Source organism: Suncus etruscus, chromosome 16 (assembly GCF_024139225.1).
Source record: "Suncus etruscus isolate mSunEtr1 chromosome 16, mSunEtr1.pri.cur, whole genome shotgun sequence".
In the NCBI taxonomy this organism is placed as follows: domain Eukaryota; kingdom Metazoa; phylum Chordata; class Mammalia; order Eulipotyphla; family Soricidae; genus Suncus; species Suncus etruscus.
The window spans coordinates 19,574,070-19,595,462 of NC_064863.1; the positions used below are offsets into that span (position 1 = coordinate 19,574,070).

Genomic DNA, 21,393 nt, shown 5'->3' on the forward strand with positions numbered 1-21,393 from the left:
AGTAAAACAAAACTACAAAACTTGTATTGTCCTAGTTTCTTTTTCACATCACTTCTAAAGGCAGATTCCAATATTTCTTTCCAGCCTCCTTCAAGTCCTCCTTATCCTCAATCCAACATCCCATGTCAATATATTCTTCCTCTTATGCATTTTCAATGCATCATATTACGCGTTGGCTATTCTTCAGTTTGAACTTTTACTCATAATATTATCATACTAGAAACACTGAAACACTAGAAACACTCTCTGGCCTACCTTTCTTAGGAGTTAGGAAAATGTTATGCATAATAAATACTATTTTCACTTCATTATACTTAGAAAATGTCTTATCTTCCCAGCAGACTATAAAACCACAACTTAAATACAAGAGCATTGATTTAGCACCTCTTTGGCCCACAAACTATATTCCATGCATGACAAGGATTAGTTCCCATGTCTTATACTAGTTATTCATTCCCTAGTATCTTACAAGCAGAGAGTGGGTATTTAAAAAGTTTGGGAGCAAGAATTACCCTTGCCTTGCACAAAGTCAAAACTATTTAGATCCTCTTCATCCCACATTGTTTTCTGAGTTTGCCAGAAATTATCCCTGAGCACAAGCTAGGAATAACCTGTGAGCATTAAAAGATATGTCCCCCAAACAAAACAAAACAAAACAAAACAAAGACAAACAAAAAATATATAAGGTATCTGATACCAATATTCTTTCAAATCTTTCAATGTATCAAAAATAAAGTGTTTAATTAGATAAATATTGGTTAATTAAAGAGAAAAAAATTAATCACTATTTTTTATGGATTAAAACTTTGATTAAAAGTTTTTTCTAGGGACCAGAACAATAGCACAGCAGTAGGCCATTTTTCTTGCATGTAGTCAGCCCAGGATTGATCCGGGCTCAATCTTTAATCTCTGGCATCCCATATGGTCCTCTGAGCCTGCCAGGAGCAATTTCTGAGCACAGAGCCAAGAGTAAGCGCAGCGCTGAGCACTGTAAGGTGTGGCCCACAAACAAAACAAAACAAAACAAAAGTTTATTCTATAAATATTCTATCAAAAGCTATAATTAATTTTTAATAATGTAGGCTAGTATTCTATCAAAACTATAACTAAATTATTTAAATTTTGGTATCTATCATAAAAGAACTCTCAAAACTCACAAGAGAGAAAATGGTTTTATAATAATAAAATCTCACGTATGAAGAAATACATTGCTTTGTTTTGTTGCAACTAAATGCAACTGGAGGTTGCATGCTCAGGGGCTACTCCAGGCTCTGAGCTCCAGAATTACTTCTGGTAGGCTTGGAGAACCATAAGGGATGCCAGGGATTGAACGTGGATCAGCTGCATGCAAGGCAAATGTCCTACTACTTGTATTATTGCTCTGCCCCTCTGAAAATATACTTTTATATAAAATATTTGTGTCCAAAAATAGAAATTTATTTTAAAAATGAAAATGCACAAATGCCAGCAAAGATATAATAAATCAAGTATAATACCAATTGGATTGTAAATTATAATACCCCTTTAAAAACCCCTTTAAGAACTATATCAGAAGCCCCCAAGATACATATTTTCAAAGGAAGTACCAATAACTACATAGGAACTAAAAATGAAAATTAAAATTTAAGAAATTTATAAAGAAATTTCTATGGGGTTAAAATATGGATATAACAATAGGAATTTAATAGCAAATATTTTATTTTTTAACAAGTTAAACTTCGCTGTACCTAAGATAAGATGAAGTTAATATGGCACATTAAAAACTTAGGAATAGTCTACAATAGTAAAAAAAAGTTTGCTATTAAATATTTATTGAAAAATCAAGATGCAGAGGTTGCCTTCTCTCTGTTTCTGCTGATTCTGTGTGCTCAAATTCAGTGTTATAAGGTCTAGGAATCTATACTAAACATGTAGACATATTTTCTTGTCATTATTCGCTAATTTATACAGAATTGCAACTTTTTGCATAACATAGGAATCTATTGGACATTATAAGAAAGGTAGTGATGAGTTAAAACATACAGATAAAAATGCATTGATAACATGTGACTCTTATACTATATTGCATAAGGATTTTGAGCAGCTACAAATTTAGACCTCTCTGGGAATCATGGAATCAGTATCTTCAGATATTAAGGGACAATATTATATTACTAATTACATAATTATATTATAATTATGCAAAATTACTACAAATGAATATAAGTATCATAGAAAATTCATTGATATTTTTGTCTTATAACTATAAATACTTTATAATTTGTACTCCTAAGACTTTTTCCATAAGCTAATAGTATTTTTAATCAGAGCAAAGTGAAAATTAATTATTTAATATAAATATTTAAAACTTGTTACTAGAATATATAGTGAAAGCTTTCTCAATAAAAGTTTGTCACCAAGGGGCCAGAGAGATAGCATGGAGGTAAGGCATTTGCCTTTCATGCTGATGGACAGTGGTTCGAATCCCTGCATCCCATATGGTCCCCTGTGCCTGCCAGGGGCTATTTCTGAGTATAGAGCCAGGAGTAACCCCTGAGCGCTGCCGGATGTGACCCAAAAACCAAAAAAAAAGAAAAAAAAGTTTGTCACCAAAAAAGGGCTAGCATAGTTATAAGTGCATTATATCAGATTATACTAGGAAAATATTAGAACCTATTATCATTCATAAACAAATGTAAAATGAAGTCTGCATTCAGTCTAATACACAGACATTAATTATTTTTCTTCAAAGAGCAAGAACAAAAGATGAACACTAATATACACTAATGGTCAATCTAAGGATGGATGCCAATGATGTACCCTTCATTTCAAAATAAAACTCTTTATCGTCTATCAGAATCTAGATAATAATAATAATAATTTTAAAAATAAATCAATAAAATTACATTTAAGTGTATATTGAAATGTATTATTAAAATACAAAATATATCTACCTTAATAAACTTTTTAGATAAAGCTATAAAATGTTTATCTTCATTGATCATATCAGAACTCAAATGTGTATAAATATACTTAAAATGTATAAGTTACTCATACATAATTATTATTTATTTTAGAAATTGTATGTACCTAAGCCTATAAGTGAACATATATGCCCATCTATCTGGTTATATATGTTTATAAGTTAATAATATGCACAGCTATGACTTCATAAAAGTATACATTGTGTGATATATGCAACCATATATTCACATACTTTAAATTTTAAAAAGGATGTACATATAATATAAATACCATGAAAGTCACTTTACTGCACTTTGACCAGATACTGTGCAATCATGCAATAGACCTTAATAAAGAGGTAACTCACAATTGCAAGGTGTGAAATTAAATTTAGTGACAATGACCATGGTGTGTGTAGGTACCATAGTTCTGCTTGAAGCAGCTTGTTCAACTTTCTACTTTACTCTTATCAGCAATGGCCAGAGCCACGGGACCTCTTGTTCAGACATCTTAAGACTTACTACCTGGTGAGGTCCAAGTATCCACATCAGAGTACTGACTGCAAAGGTAATATGAGCAATTAAGAAGTCTGCCTTGGACCTTTTGGATTAATGGATTTTCAGGGGGTTCTTAGCTTTCGTAGTTTCTCCCTACTTCAGAATAAAATACAGCTGAGCCAAATGAGTTCAAAAGTCTTAGTGGTGAATGAAACTGATTTAGTTTTAAAATATATAAGAACATTTATTTTGGTAGATGAGTATTTTTTTCCTCCTTTTCTGAATAGATGAAAAGTGGTAACACACAAAAGAGCATTATAGTGTTGTGTATTATAGAAAGTTAGAAAATATTACAAGAAGCAATGCGAATAATTAAAAACATATTTGAACCCTTGTTCCTTGCTCTTTGGATCGGTGATCTTGGGCAAATCTCTGAATCATATTTTCTCCTCTTAAAAATGAGAAAACTACTATGATCCTCATGAAGTTGTTGTAAAATTATCCGAGACTACTTTAATGCCTGGCATATTTAGTAATTAAAAGATCAATAAATGTTAATTTCCCCTACTCCAGTTTTGTTGCCTTAATCTTCAATTGAGTTGAGGATCCAAATCAATTATATACATTGCAGGGTCTGGCCTAGCTCTAAGAAACACTAAGTACCTTCTCTTTAGAAACAAATAAGCAACTAAAAATATTTAGTAGTTTTTAGTTAACTTTGTAGCCACCATTACTTGTTCCTCTTTATAATTTAACTAATCATGTAGAGAACAAAGTCGACAATTCACACTCGTGCACACACACACACACACAAGAGCACACAAAAATATAAAGCACACACAAATATAAAGGCTTACCTGCAGTTCCAGAGAGTTCCACACTTAAGGTTCGTTCAATAGTCTTGTTTTCAAATGGGGAACCCTTGGGGTCACTGGAAGATATGGCACATTTATAAAAATAAACTGAAATGGAGTTGCTGTAGCCAAATGTATTAGATTCCCCTTCCCTTTCTGAAAATGATTACACTTCTTAATACTTACTTTGGTGACTCTGGGGTCAGAGGAAGAGATAAAGTTGTTGGTTTGGCTAAAGGGAAAAAAAGGAAACTAATTATGAAATATTGAGTGTTTTTGAGATTTATTTTTTTTTCTACTACAGTCAGGTTGGAAACTGGAATCTGAAAAACTAATGAAAGGAACTCCCTGCATATTGGATCAAAGTCAGACATGAGTCCATTTGTTTTATGTTAAAACAAATTCAAACATTTGCATCAGCAAACTATCATTTGAAAACACAGACAAAAACAGAATTCTCAAAATGTCGCATCCCAGTTAAGGATACAAAATTTTCATCATACCATCAGAGAGAAATAATGTTTTCTGTTTTAATTTGGAATACAGTACACGGTTTGTTTAGACAAGAAAACAGCAGTGTAGCTAGAAGATGACAGAACGTTATGAATATTCAGTTGACTTTTCTCCTCAAATGTATAATTTTATATCTAGCCTCGAGAATAGGCTATTTCTATGAGGCCGAAGCTCAAGCAATAACCATCCCATTCACTGAAAATTAATTTGAGAGATTATGACAAATTGTGGATATGGACCACAAATGGTCAAAAAGGGTTCAGATCCTTAAATCTGACAGACAACTAAGAGAAAGATATCATTTTTATTAGTTGAGAGACCTATATCACTTGCAAAGAGAGCTCATCTATTTCTTTTTATGCTTCCTAAATCTTACCTCCTACAGGAGGCATTTCCCAATTATGAAGAATGGAGTAAGAATCTTCTTCTCACTCCAAAATTTCAATTGCTTCTCCTTGGCAGTCTTGTATTTTGAACAGAAGGAGGGGAAAAGAAGGTGAGAAACGGACTTGGGATAAACATCCACATATAATGTATAGAACTATGCTTATCTCTAAGCAATATCTTTATATGTATGTAGGTTTATTTCATTTTTTTCTACTTTCAGAAGGTCATTTATGTAATGAAAATCAGAAACTTGAAACTACGAAGGTCTGTAGAAAAGACTTTCTTATTTTATGGATGAAAAACCTGAGACCTTAAGATGTTAGAAGATATTTCTAGGACCATAAAACTAGCAACTGGCAGAGTTGGCAAGAATAAGCTTCTTTTCTCCTATTCTTAAAAAGAACTGCATTCAACAAATTTTAAAGTAAATTAATCAGCCCCAGTAATTAAGGTCCTTTGAAATGTGAAAATATTATTTATGTCAAATGAGGCTGAAATTAGGTACTCTACTTGGATAAATAGTATTTTCATTTTTAATTTGTAAATTTTTAAACAATTGAATGGCTTATTATTTATCCAATATGTTTCCACAAATATGAAGCTCATGCTGTCTTCTATAAATTGGGAACATTTACTGATTAGTTTTATACGTATGAACTGACTTTGCTTTAAAAAAATGGTTTACATGTCTGATACACTTAGGAAGGAACTTGACCAGATCTTATGAAGGCCAACTCATGCTTTGGTTGATGTATGCAGGTTCTATATTATCTCTTTCTTTTGTTACCCAACCGGAATTTACTGAAAAATAAATAGCCACTAAAATTCCAGTAATCAAGTTGTAAGTAAGGTTATTTGAAATACAGAAAGGAAGGCATGCCCATCTCCATCTCTTATACTTGGGTGAAGGTCAGGTCATGGGCCATGCAAGAAGAAAAACGTCCATATTTTATGAGACCAAAGTCAACCTGAAAATGATTGTCATAGAAAAGGTTCAGCCTCAAAACACACACAGGAACTAATTTTAAAACCAACTAATGCTTTTACAGGAGTATTCATTTGGTCTACAAAGAGTTTAATCCATACTCCTGTAATAACTCAGAGACTCTTGAGGTCAGGAATATAGTTTTCTCATGCAGATTTAGGCTCTTTTTGATGAATGACTGCATTAGCAAATGAATGAAAAACTAATAAAGTAGAAACCAACACCAGGCTGAATCAAAGGCCAAACCATTTTCCTAAGAAACCAGCCACCCAAAAACGTTCCTGGCAGCACATTTTACAGACAACACATGGGAAGCTCTGGGAGAGGGGTGTAAACCATTAGGAAGGAACTTCAGTGGATCCTCTGGGTTACAATCTTTAATTGCTCACTTGTTGTTCTACTCTTAAATTATGAATAATTTAAATATTCCCTGGGGATGAGTATATATTTCCTGCTGATTATTGAAAATATAAACAACCTATGCATTTTTAAAAGACTTAACAAATACCTAAAATTGAGTCTTTATTATTTTGGGTTGGGGTACTTTGGTTTTGCCAAAAGATATTTTTCTAGTACAAGATTATTTTCCCCCAGGTCACATTTGATTGCTCAGGGCATTCTTCTTGCCTTTTTGCTTAGAGATCATTCCTGGCTATGTTCCTGTTTGCTCTGTAGTGCCCTGGTTTGAACCTAGGTACATCTGCATGCAAAACAAGCACCTTAACCTCTGTACTATCTCTCTGGCCCTGAGACAAATTTTATATACCTGGTTACTAACACATATCTTAAAATAGCTGGTTTCAGTTAAAGAATCTTTCATTCTCAGAATAGATCTCAGTCATATGCAAAAAATTCAAAAATGAATATAAAATATTTTAAACCATTAATAGTAATTCTCAAAAATCATCGACTTTAAAAAAACACATTTTAAAACATGTGCCTCTTGGGCAATTAGTGAACCTTAGGGTTCCTTGGGACCCGAGACTCAAATTCTACTCCAGAATGTTTTAGTGAGTTCTCTGCTTAACATGCTGGAGCAAATCAAGTTGACTTCACCACATGGGAATCTGTTAACACAAATTGACCCCATTGTATATTGGTTCCAATCTTGGGGTGTGGGGGTTATATGACTTCAGATGAAGGCTGAGCAGGGTAAAGTGAGCACCTTGCTTATTTTTGTAAGTAGTTCCCAAAATTATAGCAAGCTCTCCACCAAGGGAAACCAATCGGAAAGTCAAGTTAAAACATTAAAGCAAGGTTCCTGAAAGTCCTGGGTTCTGGTAAAATAGGGATGAGAAAAATACAGAATACTGAGAAGGAAAACTTATAGGAAATAAGCATGGTAGAGAAACATCAGGGACTACAGGCCCCTCTGCCACTGGTGGGACAGATTGGGGAAATAAGAGGTAAAAAATGTGGGTGTTTCAAAGCCCAGAACAACAAAATGATGTTCCCTTAGAACAAACTTCATTTGTTTCATAGAGCTGAAATCTGTAATATTCCTGTAAGTCTACAATATTTCAAAGCATCAAGAAAATAGAATCAAAATGGAGGAGTTTATATCATTGCCAAAGAGGTTTTCACAACTCATTTCTGATCTGCCCCAGAATTGATCTTCTAACAATATAAGAGGATTTAAACTCTCTCTTTCTCTTTCTCTCTCTCAAACACACACACACACACACACACACACACACAGAAATGTTTAATTTGGGGCGATTTTGGGCCACACTAGTAGGCTCAGCAGTGCTCAAGGCACATTGAATGTGATACTCAGCGGCCATATGCAGTGCCAAAACCTAATGGCCATGTAAGAGGCAAGAATCATCTGCTGTACCATCTTCCTGTTCCTAGACACTATTTTATATATATATATATAATTGTAATTCCTGTAATTTCAAAAAATCTGTGGTAAAAATATAAGAAAGTAAAAGAATAACAGATGTACTCAATCACTGGGAGAGATGGTGTGTACATGACTTCTTAAGATTAACATGGCAAATCAACAATGCCCCTTTTCCTTGTTGCCATTATTGGAAGGAAAAGAAAAAACTAAACAAAACTGAAAAACTCTCATCAATGAACTGACTGGCCCAGTTTCCAGCACTTCAGTGATCTCAGCAATTTGAAGATGCTTATGACCCTCATCTGATGTTGCAAAGCCTCTACCCCTAGCCCGGCTAACATTTCAGCCTTTTGGTGACTGAAAATGAGGCTTCACATCAGCTGAATAGGATATGGCTAACCTGTGTGGGAGAAAGATTTTTTTCCCCTCCCATCTAGGATAAAGTGCTGAATCCTGCAGCCTCAGCATGGCGTAGGGACCTTCTCTCCCTGGTACCCAGGGGTTCTGCCACAGAGGGCCCATCTTCCCAGCCTGCATTTACTTAACTCTCCAACCTACCTTGTAAATGCTGCGCCTGCGATTGTGTGTGAGACTTCTTTTTAAAGGTGCTTTTGTCTCTGCTGCTGTTTCTGTTCTCTGTGGGTTTGCTGTGAGGAGGGTCATCGTTTGTGGTCAGATACTTGAGAAGCTCTGAGCAGGGACGTCTTTGTGGCTTTTGAGGTTGACAAATGCTCTTTGCTTTATTGCTCCATGAATTCTCGGTCTTATAAAAAAAGGCAGAAAGAAAGCTAAAAATTAGGGAACTGAACCTTATCAGAATGGATATAGGTTTTCTGAAGAGATGAGATTTTCAATGAAGTGTTCAGTCTAAGTGTACTGGATCTATGAGCTGTGAATAATTGTTTGCAGAACAAGGAAAGAAAATTACATTTAAAATTCCTAAATGACATTTATGCAGCTTTTTATTTTATTTCTCCTACATTTCAACGTTCCTATTCAGCAACATGTAACTAACAAGACCCTACAGCGCCTTTACTGTGAATAAAGAGGGGGGAGAGAAAAAAAAAAGCTGGTTTAAACCTTAATTTGCCACTGATTACTGAAGCCCAGTATTCACAATTCTCTTAAGTACCCCCTTAACGCTCCGTTTTCACTCACAGTGAATGGCAAGACAAACATTGTTTAATACAGCCCGCTAACCGAATTATGTCATTGCCAGCATTCCATCCAATTAATGGCAGAGATAGATCTTTGGCGGGGATGCCAGAGCCGTCTTTCTCAGGTTTGACAGCTGGCAAAATGGCAATCCCACTTCTTCAAGTCTCTATAGACAATACCGACTGATCAGCAAATTCGACCGGAGCCCACACTTCAGAATGTATTTATAAAGTGGGTGAGGAATGACGGACAGTGGGAGCTTCCATTGCAATTACACCAAGACCAAGAGGAAAGGAACTTTATTGTGCAATTTAAATAGCTAGAGAGCTGCATTCTTCCAAAAGATAAAGTCAGCCTCACTCTTCTGCAAGCAAGTACCCATAGGATGTGAGTTGAATTCATTTCTATAAACCAATCACGGACTTTAGAGTGTCTGGCTAAGATCCATTATGACTTTCCCTCCTAAAGTAAAAAAGTTGACATTTGTACCTTAACGACTGCAGGGTTTGTTCTGATCCTGTGATTATGGTTTGCATGGTTCTGTGTGCTGAGACCACTGCATTCATTATAACTTAGCTGAGTGTTGGCTGGTGCCAGTAATAACTTCTTAAGCTGGAAACATAGCGGGGGAGAGAAAAAAGCAAGAGATGTTACATACCTTTAAGCATACACAAAAAAAGTCAAACTAAAATTCACTATTTTAGTCATGAAAATTAATGGGATCACACCTTAGCGCAACAGTGCTAAGAGAAATGTATTTTTAAAAAGGAAGAAAAAGTTTGGCATGGTATTACCGACTTGAAATGCGCTGGCTGTTCAAAACTCAGTTTTGTCTACCCTATTTTTTTCTTTTGCAAAAAATTGGGCAAAAGAATCTCCTTACAAGTATTTCTGAATAACTAGTCAATGAGCAAGGCTGCCTTGCTACATGAAAACCTAGGGAGTACATTCGCTTCCTCAATAACCGAAATTAATCAAGTGGTAACAAATGAAAAGTTTCTTTGAATCTTTGAACTGTATTTCATAATCAAGTAAAAAAGATGAACTGATTCCAAGAATATTTGATAAAGCAGTTGTCACTACAAGACAGTGTTTAAGTAATTAATCAGAAAATCAAACACATCTACGGTCCCTGGACCTCAATTCTTCCTTAACTTTATGGTCTACCATAAAGAACTGTAGAACTGACTGACTGACTCACTCACTGACGGAACAAGCCCTCTAAGTGGAACCAACTCAATGAATGAAAATCGCCTGCCATCAGTAAAGAAATAAAATCAGGGATACTGACAACGAACAAATTGGGAATAAGTAACAGTTACTGAAGGAATCTTTTCTTCTTCACCAGAGATCTTTAAATGCAGAGGCACATAAATAGAATCTCCTTAGGTTGTCATGACGTGTTTTTAGCACTGAATACCATGGAGAAGGGAGAGAAACAACCTCCAAAAGGCACACTGAAGCATGATACCCAGGTTTGGAGAATAACACTTCATAATTTACATTGTGTGCTCTTAAATGAAATTTATGGAAAATGACAAATGGCTCCCATAGATGAGAAGGTAAACTGTGTCTTACAACTAATAAAATTCTTGTCAAGCGCTGCATTGAAAAGAAAATTCACTCTTCAGTTCCAACAAATTCAGTGCTTCATTGCCTAACATAAATTTAGGCAACTTGGGTTGCAAATGTGCTATTATTTTTCAATCTTCCTAAGAATTATGGATCCAAAATCTTGTAAATCCCTTGGTCTACCTTCTCCCATTTGATTCTAAGAATAAAACTATAAGCAGCCCTCTTGGAATAGAGAACAGGTTTTTTTTTCTCAAAATGTGAAAACTAAAATTACAAGTATACCAATGATTATATAGCTTATTATAGTGAAAAATAGGCAGTAATACTAAATCTCCAATAAAAAGAGATGGGTTATTAATGGCTACATCTTCAGAAAATAAAAAATACAGCCTATATGCATACTAATAAAAATAGAAAATGCGACAATAAATAATACACACAAATTTAAAATTCACAGGTATGTTGATGGCACACATTAAAACAAGAGGCAACATAAATAATTTTTCATAGAAACTGTAATTTAAAATTATAGTAAATCTTTAGATAAACCATTTTTGGTTATCCACATTTTATATATTTCTATGGTGATCATGATTAATAGCCTCAAGTAAAAATGCAGGCACAGAAATAGCAAAAGGTAGTTGTTTACAAATGGAAGATGGCATAGATTGCATCCTCCACAGTTTTAAATACAGAATCCACAACTGTGCAACTAGGAGTGAGCTTGGACATTGTTTAGGCATCCCTCTAAATTAAAAATCCAAATCTAGGGATGGAAAGATAGTACAGTGGGTAGGGCACTTTCCTTGCTCACCACTCCCCCAAGTTTGATCCCTGAGCTCTCCTATGCTTCCCCAAGCATCATCAGAAAGGGTTCCTGAGAGCAGAGCCAAAAGTAACACCTGAGCATTGCCGGGAGTGGCCCCAAAACCAAAAAATAAAAATAAAAATAAATAAAATCCAAACCTTATTGTTACAACATCATACCCATGCAGCGGGTAGCCAGGGGCACCTCCAATTCCTGTTAAACAGTAGGAAGGGTTCTTACTAGAGACGGCTCTTCTGCCTCCTGAGGCGGAGGGGTGCCGTCAGGCATGGAGGAAGGGCTAGTTTCATTCTCCGTGTTCACATCTCCATCTGTCAGTGCATCGAATGAGGGTAATCCGTCTTCATCCACAGGGAGACTGTCCAGGGTCTCTGTGAGAACTGCTAGCAAGTTTGCCTCATTCTCTTCATCTATCTTCTAAAAATAAATAAATAAACAAACAAATAAATAAATAAAACTGAATTGACATTGGTATGTGAATCAGGTTAAAATTAACAGGTTTAGCTAAAAAATCAGTAAATTGTAAATACAGCCACAATAAGAAGGGCGTCTTCCTGATAGTCCATATTCCCTGGTTAGCAGAATCACAAAACTAATTAATATTTCTGCTCCACCAACTTCTGATGGTTGAGCCACCCAGGTTAATAGTTTGTGAGGATAGTACTTATAACTGTTGTAGAAAATGGTATTATGTGCACAATTGTTTTTCACAATTTTGAGTCATGTTTCCTTAATAAAGATTTAGAGAATCTCAGGGCTGAAGAGAATTTTAATCATCTTCTATTTTATTTTTAGATATAGTATCTCAATCTCTTGTATAGCACAACCACCAAAAAGTTTAGATAACCCTCTCTTTGAACATCAGCAGAAACTGGATGCAGACAAAAAGCAACCCTACACTTTCATAGTTTCAATTACAATCTCATCACTGAACACTCCACAGTCATTTATTTCGCTTCCTGACATCTCTCCCAACTTTACTCATAAATCTATAGCTGCCTACAGGACATTTCTACTTGATAATAGCTCCCTCATCTCCAAAATTCAAACTTAGGACTTTTTACCACCAAAAACAAAACAAAACAAACAAAAAACAAAAACAAAAACCTGCTGGTTCTCTTGATTTCCTGAGTTGGGTAGCAATGCTTCAGACTTCAACTTTGGAACTACCTCAAATTGGTCAGTCACTAAAACGAGTCTGCCTTAGTAAGTCTCTTACATGCATTTATTTCTGTGTCAAGAGGCATGACTCTTTTTTTTTTTTTTTTTTTTTGGTTTTTGGGCCACACCCGGTAACGCTCAGGGGTTACTCCTGGCTATGTGCTCAGAAGTTACTCCTGGCTTGGGGGACCATATGGGACACCGGGGGATCGAACCGCGGTCCGTCCAAGGCTAGTGCAGGCAAGGCAGGCACCTTACCTTTAGCGCCACCGCCCGGCCCCAAGAGGCATGACTCTTAATACAACATTAATTCTAAAAAGGGCTACTGCAGACACGGCCTATTTCTTTTTCCATCTCTCATATTCATCTACTCCAATATATCCTAAGAAAGCTCAACTTTGGTTATGTATTTTGTAATTGTTTTTAAAGACCAACTATAGGTATTGAAGAAACAAAACAAACAATCAAAAAACTCAAGACAAATCTCAGACCATCTAAGATCATTCCACTGGATTAAAAGTACATAGAAGCTATGTTCTATGAGCAGAGACTCTTTGCTTCAGTAATGTATACAAACACGTTTCAAAATAGAGATTTTATTTTACATACTTTGCTAATACAGACACATTTACATTCTAAGAACCTGGGCCATCCGCATCAATGCCAGGAGATCGCACAGATAGGCATTGCTTATCTGCTGTATTTCATTGATCAGCATTTATTACCTACACTATATATTACATGGATCACTTTCTCTTTGTTCTTTCAGCTCTTCACATTGTTTGTTCAGTGTGACCTGCTTCATAAGTCTTTTTTTTAAGTTCTGTATGCTATGACATTAACAATATCAGCTAAATTATCCCACACAGATTCTATTACAAAATGCATCTAAGCCGCTGACATCTAATGAAGCTAGAAGTGCCCACACTTCCTTTCTCTCTAGCACTGAACTCCAGTTAATTGACCTGACGAAATTACAAGAATCACAGAAAAGACAGCTAATCAGAAAATCAAATTGTATTACTAGAGAAATTAGGCAGGCCTTTATCACGTATACATTCTATTTTCACCCAGAAATTGTTTTCCCTCATTACTGATAAGTTTTGCTCCATGCAGGAATAAAACTACAACTTCTTTTCCTTTTGCATTCGCACCACAAAGCCATTTGTACTCTGCCTGGTCTTTATTTGACATTTTTGCCCATTTGCATCATGTATCTCTTAAAGTCCCCATGTGTAATATATTCGGGGAAGTGGTTTGAGTACCCAGGATGAAATAACTGTATGAGTTTGAGATTTTTTCTGCAGAAGATAAATCCTAATCAGAAGGGTCAAATGTATGCTCTAAAGTGACATCACTTCCTTCTGGAAATGGACTAGATTTTTAAAGAAAAAATTTCTAAATTTCGTAAAAATAAAGGTTTATTGAGTTTATAGTCATCATTCTTAATAATATAGAAAAGTAAAGCATAACTGTTTTCTGCCCACGATAATGATCTCATATCCAAAGATTCTAGTACTACTCTGACTTAATTAATTTTGCTTTAAGGCCACATTGGCTGTGCTTAGGGCTCATTCCTGGATCTATGTTCAGGGATCACTCCTGATGGATCTCAAAGGCCCATGTGCAGTGCCAGGGATTGATCCTGGGTCTGCTGCATACAAATACCTCTGTACTTTCTCTCTCTATCCACCTACCTTTGGTTTAAGTTTGGGGTTTCACACAACAACTTTAAAATATTGATCAACATTTATATTTAAATTATTTTTATTTAAATTAAATTAAATATTTTTATATAAATTATTTTATATTTAAATGAAATAATTATACTTTTAAGTCATAAAACTTTTCTATCAAATAAAAATCTTTAAAAGGATCTCAAACAGCCACATACTCTTTCACACACACATAGACACACTTTTAATAAACTGGATAATTGTTAACGTTTGCTAATTTTCAGAAAGTTATTTCACTGAAGTTTAAAAATAGCTCCAGAAAAAAAGAGTTAAGACTGTTTACCAATAAATGAGTCATTTTGTTTATCCCCATTTAAATTTTGTGTTTGGCTTTCCAGCAATACTACAAGCCTGTGTTTGCTTTCAATCACATAATACAATAGCGCCTTAGTTCTATCCCTAGTGTAAACAAACCATGATAATTCCAATCAAGTCAAAATGACAAAGAACACTTAAATTAACTAGTTTTCTCCAATTTCTTTAATAAGCCTGGATGAATGTAAACCAAATACAATGGCAGAAGTATTGAAGTTTGATAAAGTCATAATTAATTTATAAACTCTGATTAAACCACCAACTATTTTAATTCTCCTCTGTTATAGAACCACAATGGGCATTGAGTATTTGTAAAATAGAAGATATGTATTGTTTGTGGATGTGCATGTTGTGTTAGGGTGTGAGGGTAGGGCAATGTGGTGTTAACCCATGATAGTCCAGTAGAGCTATAATAATTGATAATGCCTATTAGAAATGATTAATAAATATTTTAGTTATCTTTTATAAAATTGAGTAACTCAATAACTCAATCCTCCAGGACCATATATTTTGAATAGTTGTTCTTGAGTTAAGGAAAAAAGATACTGCTTTTACTTTTCTGCATCTTCTTATCTTACAGAAGACTAAAACATAAGTTGGATTTTCACTCATGACATTCCTGTTGTAAAGCTCAACATCCTTCTTCATGTAAAGTTGAGTGAACATTGCCTCTCATTGTGGTAAATTCAACAATCCAAAGTTCCCCAAAGAATGGATATGACAAAAAAAAAGGCTGTGAAAAGTGAATATTACTTCCCAATATTGCTTCAGTTCCAATTTATAGAGAAAATAAATCCAAATCATCACCTGCAAAGCACATTAACCAATGCATGTTTGTTTGTGGGAGACATCCTATGAACAAACCCCTGCAGGAATGCCTTCCAAAGACCTGCCTTCCTATCTCTTTGAACTATTCAAAAGTTCTGTGAAAAAAAGAAACCTGCTTGTTCTAACCCTACAGAAGATGAAAAAGAAAAGCTTAGAGGGGAGAAAAATTCATGGTGATCTATGGTTCTCACTTCAGGCTCTGTTTGAGCTCTGAGAGCAACAGAGAGGGGATACTAAAATATAGGCTAATATTGCACTGGACACTGTGGCTAGTATATGCTTTTTCTCTATACACAATGTAAATCTGCTGCTATTCTTCCAATTTAAATAAAGACATGTATGATGGTTACAGGTCACTCTCTAAGGGTTCTCCAGGAAAAAAGAAGAAACATTAAAAAATTCACTCAGGATGTAAAGAGGTGCCTAGATCCAGACTCTCTAAATCCACCTAATATGAACAATTCATAATTTAGAAAGTTGCAACAATTCTGAAACAATGCTATGACATTCAGAAATGATCATTCCAGGCAACACATGAGAATGATCCAGGGTGCTCTTTGGGAATGAGGGGACACAGCTATACTGCATGACCTATTCTGACTGTATTCACACCAGGTGGGCCAGAATGATAGTACAGTAAGTAGGTAGGGCATTTGCCTTCTATGCAGCTGATGACAATTTGATCCCGAGTAACCCATACAGTCTCCTAAGTCTACCAGGAGTAATCCCTGAGTGTGTATGTCAGGGGTAAAATCTGAGCACCACTAGGATTGGCCCCAAAAATCAACAACAAAGAGGCATCACTGGAAAATGGTAGATTCTATCCACTTAAGTGTCCTGAATTTTGGAATCCATTAAAAAAACAACTGTGTCTTCCATTGTAAACAGCTGGCACAAAAGACCTTGCAACTAGTTACCCAGGGCACTCAACCTACCAAATGCACACAAGGAGTGAATAAATCCACCAAATTAAAAAGGAGAGGAGAGACTCTTGAGAGGCTGACACCTGAAGGGAGAAACAGTGAAAACTGCATGTGGTAGCCCAAGGATTTTTAAATGCAGGCTATTATGGAAGGACCATGCCCTGCTTATGATAGTAATTTTTTCCACATCTTGTAGAATTGCAATTACACTCTGTGTCCCCTGATTCTCACACTCGCTTGATCTCTGTTTGATAAAAATAGTTTAATAGCCATTTAATCACAGCTTCATTATCTTAGCTCTGTTAATGTGAATTAGGCCAGGAGAATTCTAGCTTCCTCATTATTCAAATCATCAATAAGAAGGAAACAGTGGGGTCCTCTTATCATGTATTAATCACTTTCAGTGTCTTAGGTACTGTTTACTCAGAGATCAATCTGTGTGAGAGGTCACTTAACCTCCATGAGCCTCTCCATTTTTTTATATACACAAAATTTTAGGTTAGTTAACATCTGCTCCATTTCTATTACAGAATTTGTATGTACTTGTGATTAACTGGGAGGATGATTTAAAACCAGAACATTCTTTATGAAGGTGCTCAATAATATTTCCAATGTAAATGTCCATCATATTGATAACCATATTTGAGTCAATACAATCTACCTCTGACTTTAGCTCTAGGCCAGCTTTCTTCCAAATACCCAGCATGCATTGGGCTTCCTCCTTGCCCCTTCCTGCTGATTTGGAAGCAGTTAATGAAGACAAAATTAATTCTTACTTTAAGTGAGGCCTAATTAGGAAGTGAAATCTGCTAGAGTAACATCTGGTAATGAATTTTGAAGCCAAATATAAATGACATTTTGGATTATCCACTGTTTGGGATTATTTGTTACACTAGACCACATCAAGGGTAGAAGTAAATAAGAAGGAAACATGGAGGACAGATTAAGGGAATTTGACCAGGAAAGATCATTGGTTATAGGAATCCCTTTCAGGAACCTCCAAACCATAAATCTCTATAGCCTGCGTTCATGAATAAAAGGCAAAAAATAAGTGTGCATGTATAAATTTTGGTCTGCATATATTGTCAACAAACTGAATTCAGAAAAAAGGAGAAAAGTTCTTATATGAAGTAAAACAATTGATTAATAATTGAAACTAAATTTGAAGCTTAGTTTTTTATTTCTTTTTTTAAATTTTTTTTAATTTTTTTAATTTGGGGGGGGGATATATTCATATGCTCAAGGGTTATTCCTGGTTATGTGCTCAGAAATCATCCCTGGCTTTGGGAGACCATATGGCATGCCAGGGATCAAACCGAGGTCAGCTGCATGCAAGGCAAATGCCCTACCACTGTGTTATCAATCCAGCTCCTTAGCTTCTTTCTTTAAAGCATTTTGCTTACCACCACTTCACTGGATATTTATTGAACACTTAACACTATGATTGGTCTTGGCCTTTGAGGAAAGGGATATATAATATTGTAAATATCCTCACTGAAACAATTCTCTTTACTTCCCTCTCTTTCTTTTCTTTATTACTTTAAGTGCCCTGCTGTATTTATGATTTTCTTGCTTCTATCATTCACAAATATGAGTATCAATAACATGAATGACCTAACATTTTTATTCAAAAGAGCACTAATCTTCATATCCCACTCAAGTTGCTATCCCTATTGAAGAAGAATCCATAAAATATCCCACTAACCTAATGCTCAAAGACTTTGAATAAGGAATGGCTCCTTGGAGGTAGAAATACAGAATAGAATGGATTGTTATCAGTCACATAGATCAGAAAATAATCAAAACAGTAAAAACCATCAGGCACTATATCACACATTATATATATAAAGTCTTATAACTGTTTATTGCTTACATTTTTTTAACTTTATTACATACATGATTGTGTTTGGGTTTCAGTCAAGTAAAGAACATCACCCATTCACCAGTGCAACATTCCCATCACCAATGTCCCAAATCTCCCTCCTCCCCACCCAATCCCTGCCTGTACTCTAGACAGGCTTTCTATTTCCCGCCTACATTTTTTTATTAGGATAGTTCAAAACGTAGTTATTTCTCTAACTAAACTCATCCCTGTTTGTGGTGAGCTTCATGAGGTGAGCTGTAACTTCTAGCTCTTTTCTCTTTTGTGTCTGAAAGTTATTATTGCAAGAATGTCTTTCATTTTTCTTAAAACCCATAGATGAGTGAGACCATTCTGCATCTTTCTCTCTCTCTCTGACTTATTTCACTCAGCATAATAGATTCCATGTACATCCATGTATAGGAAAATTTCATGACTTCATCTCTCCTGACAGCTGCATAATATTCCATTGTGTATATGTACCACAGTTATGTTGAAGGGTATCTTGGCTGTTGAAGGGTATCTTGGCTGTTTCCAGAGTCTTGCTATGGTAAATAGTGCTGCAATGAATATAGGTGTAAGGAAGGAATTTTTGTATTGTATTTTTGTGTTCCTAGGGTATATTCCTAGGAGTGGTATAGCTGGTTCGTATGGAACTCGATTTCCAGTTTTTGGAGGAATCTCCATATTGCTTTCCATAAAGGTTGAACTAGACAGCATTCCCACCAGCAGTGGATAAGAGTTCCTTTCTCTCCACATCCCTGCCAACACTGCTTGTTCTCATTCTTTGTGATGTGTGCCAATCTCTGGGGTGTGAGGTGGTACCTCATAGTTGTTTTGATTTGCATCTCCCTGATGATTAGTGATGTAGAGCATTTTTTTATGTGTCTTTTGGCCATTTGTATTTTTTCTTTGTCAAAGTGTCTGTCCATTTCTTCTCCCATTTTTTGATGGGATTAGATGTTTTTTTCTTGTAAATTTCTGTCAGTGCCTTATATATTTTGGATATTAGCCTCTTGTCTGATGGGTATTGGGTGAATAGTTTCTCCCACTCAGTGGGGGGCTCTTGTATCCTGGGCATTATTTCTTTTGAGGTTATTGCTTACATTTTTACGCATTAACTTTTTCTCCTCTTTTAGTGCTGAGAGAGGTGATAAAAAAAAAAAACATTAAGTGACACTGCCCAATCAGATTCCAAAATTGGTATAATTTAAGATTGCTGATTGGGCAATTAGTGAAAAGGACACAGATCTTAATTTTACTACTATGCCTATAAATAGTTATGTTACTTAAAAAAGAATTAACATAATGAGAATAATAATAACAGAATAAATAACAATAAAATAACATGTAATAATATAAAATAAAAAAATTAAAAATGTAGATGTGGGGGCCAGAGTGATGGCACAGTGGCAGGGTGTTTGCCTTGCTTGCTGCTGACCCAGGCTGGACCCAAGCTCAATACCCAGCACCTTACATGGTCCCAGAGCCTGCTAAGAGTGATTTCTGAGCCCAGAGTCAGCAGTAACCCCTGAGCATCAACGGGTGTGACCAAAAAACAAAACAAATGTAGATGCATATATATGTCTATAAACATCAATGCAAACCATGCCCTCCAAACATAATCAAAGTTGGCATCTCATATTTAAAACAATCTATGTGAGTGTCTCGAGTGTATTCTTACATTTCATTATGTGTATGTAATATGTATTATGTATATATTCTGCGCCTGCATTCTTTCTCCCAGTTATCCACCCTAAACAAGGAAAGCAATGATCAAAACCAGAAAACACCTCTACAAATATAAAATAAGAATCAAATAAAAATAAGTGAAAGTCAAATACAAGAATTCCATTGTAGATATATTTAGATCTGTTGCTGTCCACTTAATTCCTGATAATTCTTATTTAGGCAAGCATTAAATGGATGCTACTCTGCTAAGGTTCTCTGTTAATCTTCTCTCTTAAGGTTCTGCTTTATTAGCTTATTATCTGCACTTGCGTTAAGAAACAAGTTCTGAACATGTAAAATTGGTTATTTTAAAGAATAACAAAAATCTTTACATAAAGAAAGTGGTTTAATCTAAACACCCAAGAAAACCCTGATTTGTACATTTATTGTGTATTGTTTTAAATGAGGTAAGGATGAAGGAGGTATTTCATGTCTAATTTTTGGGGGGTTTTGGGCCACACCCAGTGATGCTTAGGGGTTACTCCTGGCTCTGGGGTCAGAAATGACTCCTGGCTTGGGGAACCATATGGGACGCTGGGGGATCGAAACGAGGTTTGCTCTAGGTCAGCCGCATGCAAGGCAACTGCCCTACCACTGTGCCACTCCTCCTCAAGTTAAAACTAAGACAGAAAGTTCTCTATGGAAAATATAGAACATGCAAAATTGGTGTGAAGGCTCTATTCTGGGCCCAGATTCATCTTTACCTCCTTCTTGGTTTCACATGGAGCAATTCAACCCTAGTGGCTCTATACATGCTACAGTGATAATCCCAAACGATTATCTTAACTGACTCCTGTGTACTTACCCTGGTCAAATCTTATTCCAGCCCAATAGTCTATACTCAAAACAAGATTGAGATCCTGAAAAACTAAGACAATTCTTGTCTCCCTTCTCAACAAATACTCCATGACTTCCCATGTCTCCAAAATAAAAAGCTCAACATCAAAGAATGTCTTATTTACCTAGGATCACTATATAATCTACCAAGCAAGCCCAAACACCTTTGAGAACAGGAGGAAGTACTCTAAATAAATATCCACTGTGGGGGTAAACCCAGACTATCTCTGGATAACTGGAATAGATGTTGGTGGCCCTATAGTAGACCTCTATCATCTGACCTTGTCAACATTGCCATTTATCTTTCTAAATCCTTTGCTACTACCCTGACCTCCTCACTAGTCCACAAAAATGCCAGACATTTGACCTCAGGCCTTTGCACCTGCTGTTTTGTCATATTGGAAGGCTCTTCTTCCT

At 35.6% G+C, this 21,393-nt stretch overlaps 1 protein-coding gene across 4 annotated transcripts in view; it reads right to left on the reverse strand.

The window, feature by feature from the left end:
• Nucleotides 1-21,393, reverse strand: part of PPARGC1A (PPARG coactivator 1 alpha) — a 729,356-nt gene that overhangs the window by 31,435 nt on the left and 676,528 nt on the right. For 2 of the 4 annotated variants that reach the window (XM_049789992.1, XM_049789990.1), the window contains 5 exons: nt 11,807-12,001; nt 9,673-9,795; nt 8,584-8,788; nt 4,481-4,526; nt 4,298-4,416 (listed from right to left, as the gene is read on the reverse strand). In XM_049789992.1, the coding sequence (XP_049645949.1) occupies nt 4,298-4,416; nt 4,481-4,526; nt 8,584-8,788; nt 9,673-9,795; nt 11,807-12,001 (688 nt within the window). The remainder of the gene's footprint in view (nt 1-4,297; nt 4,417-4,480; nt 4,527-8,583; nt 8,789-9,672; nt 9,796-11,806; nt 12,002-21,393) is intronic. The other 2 variants (XM_049789991.1, XM_049789993.1) reach the window with 1 other exon arrangement.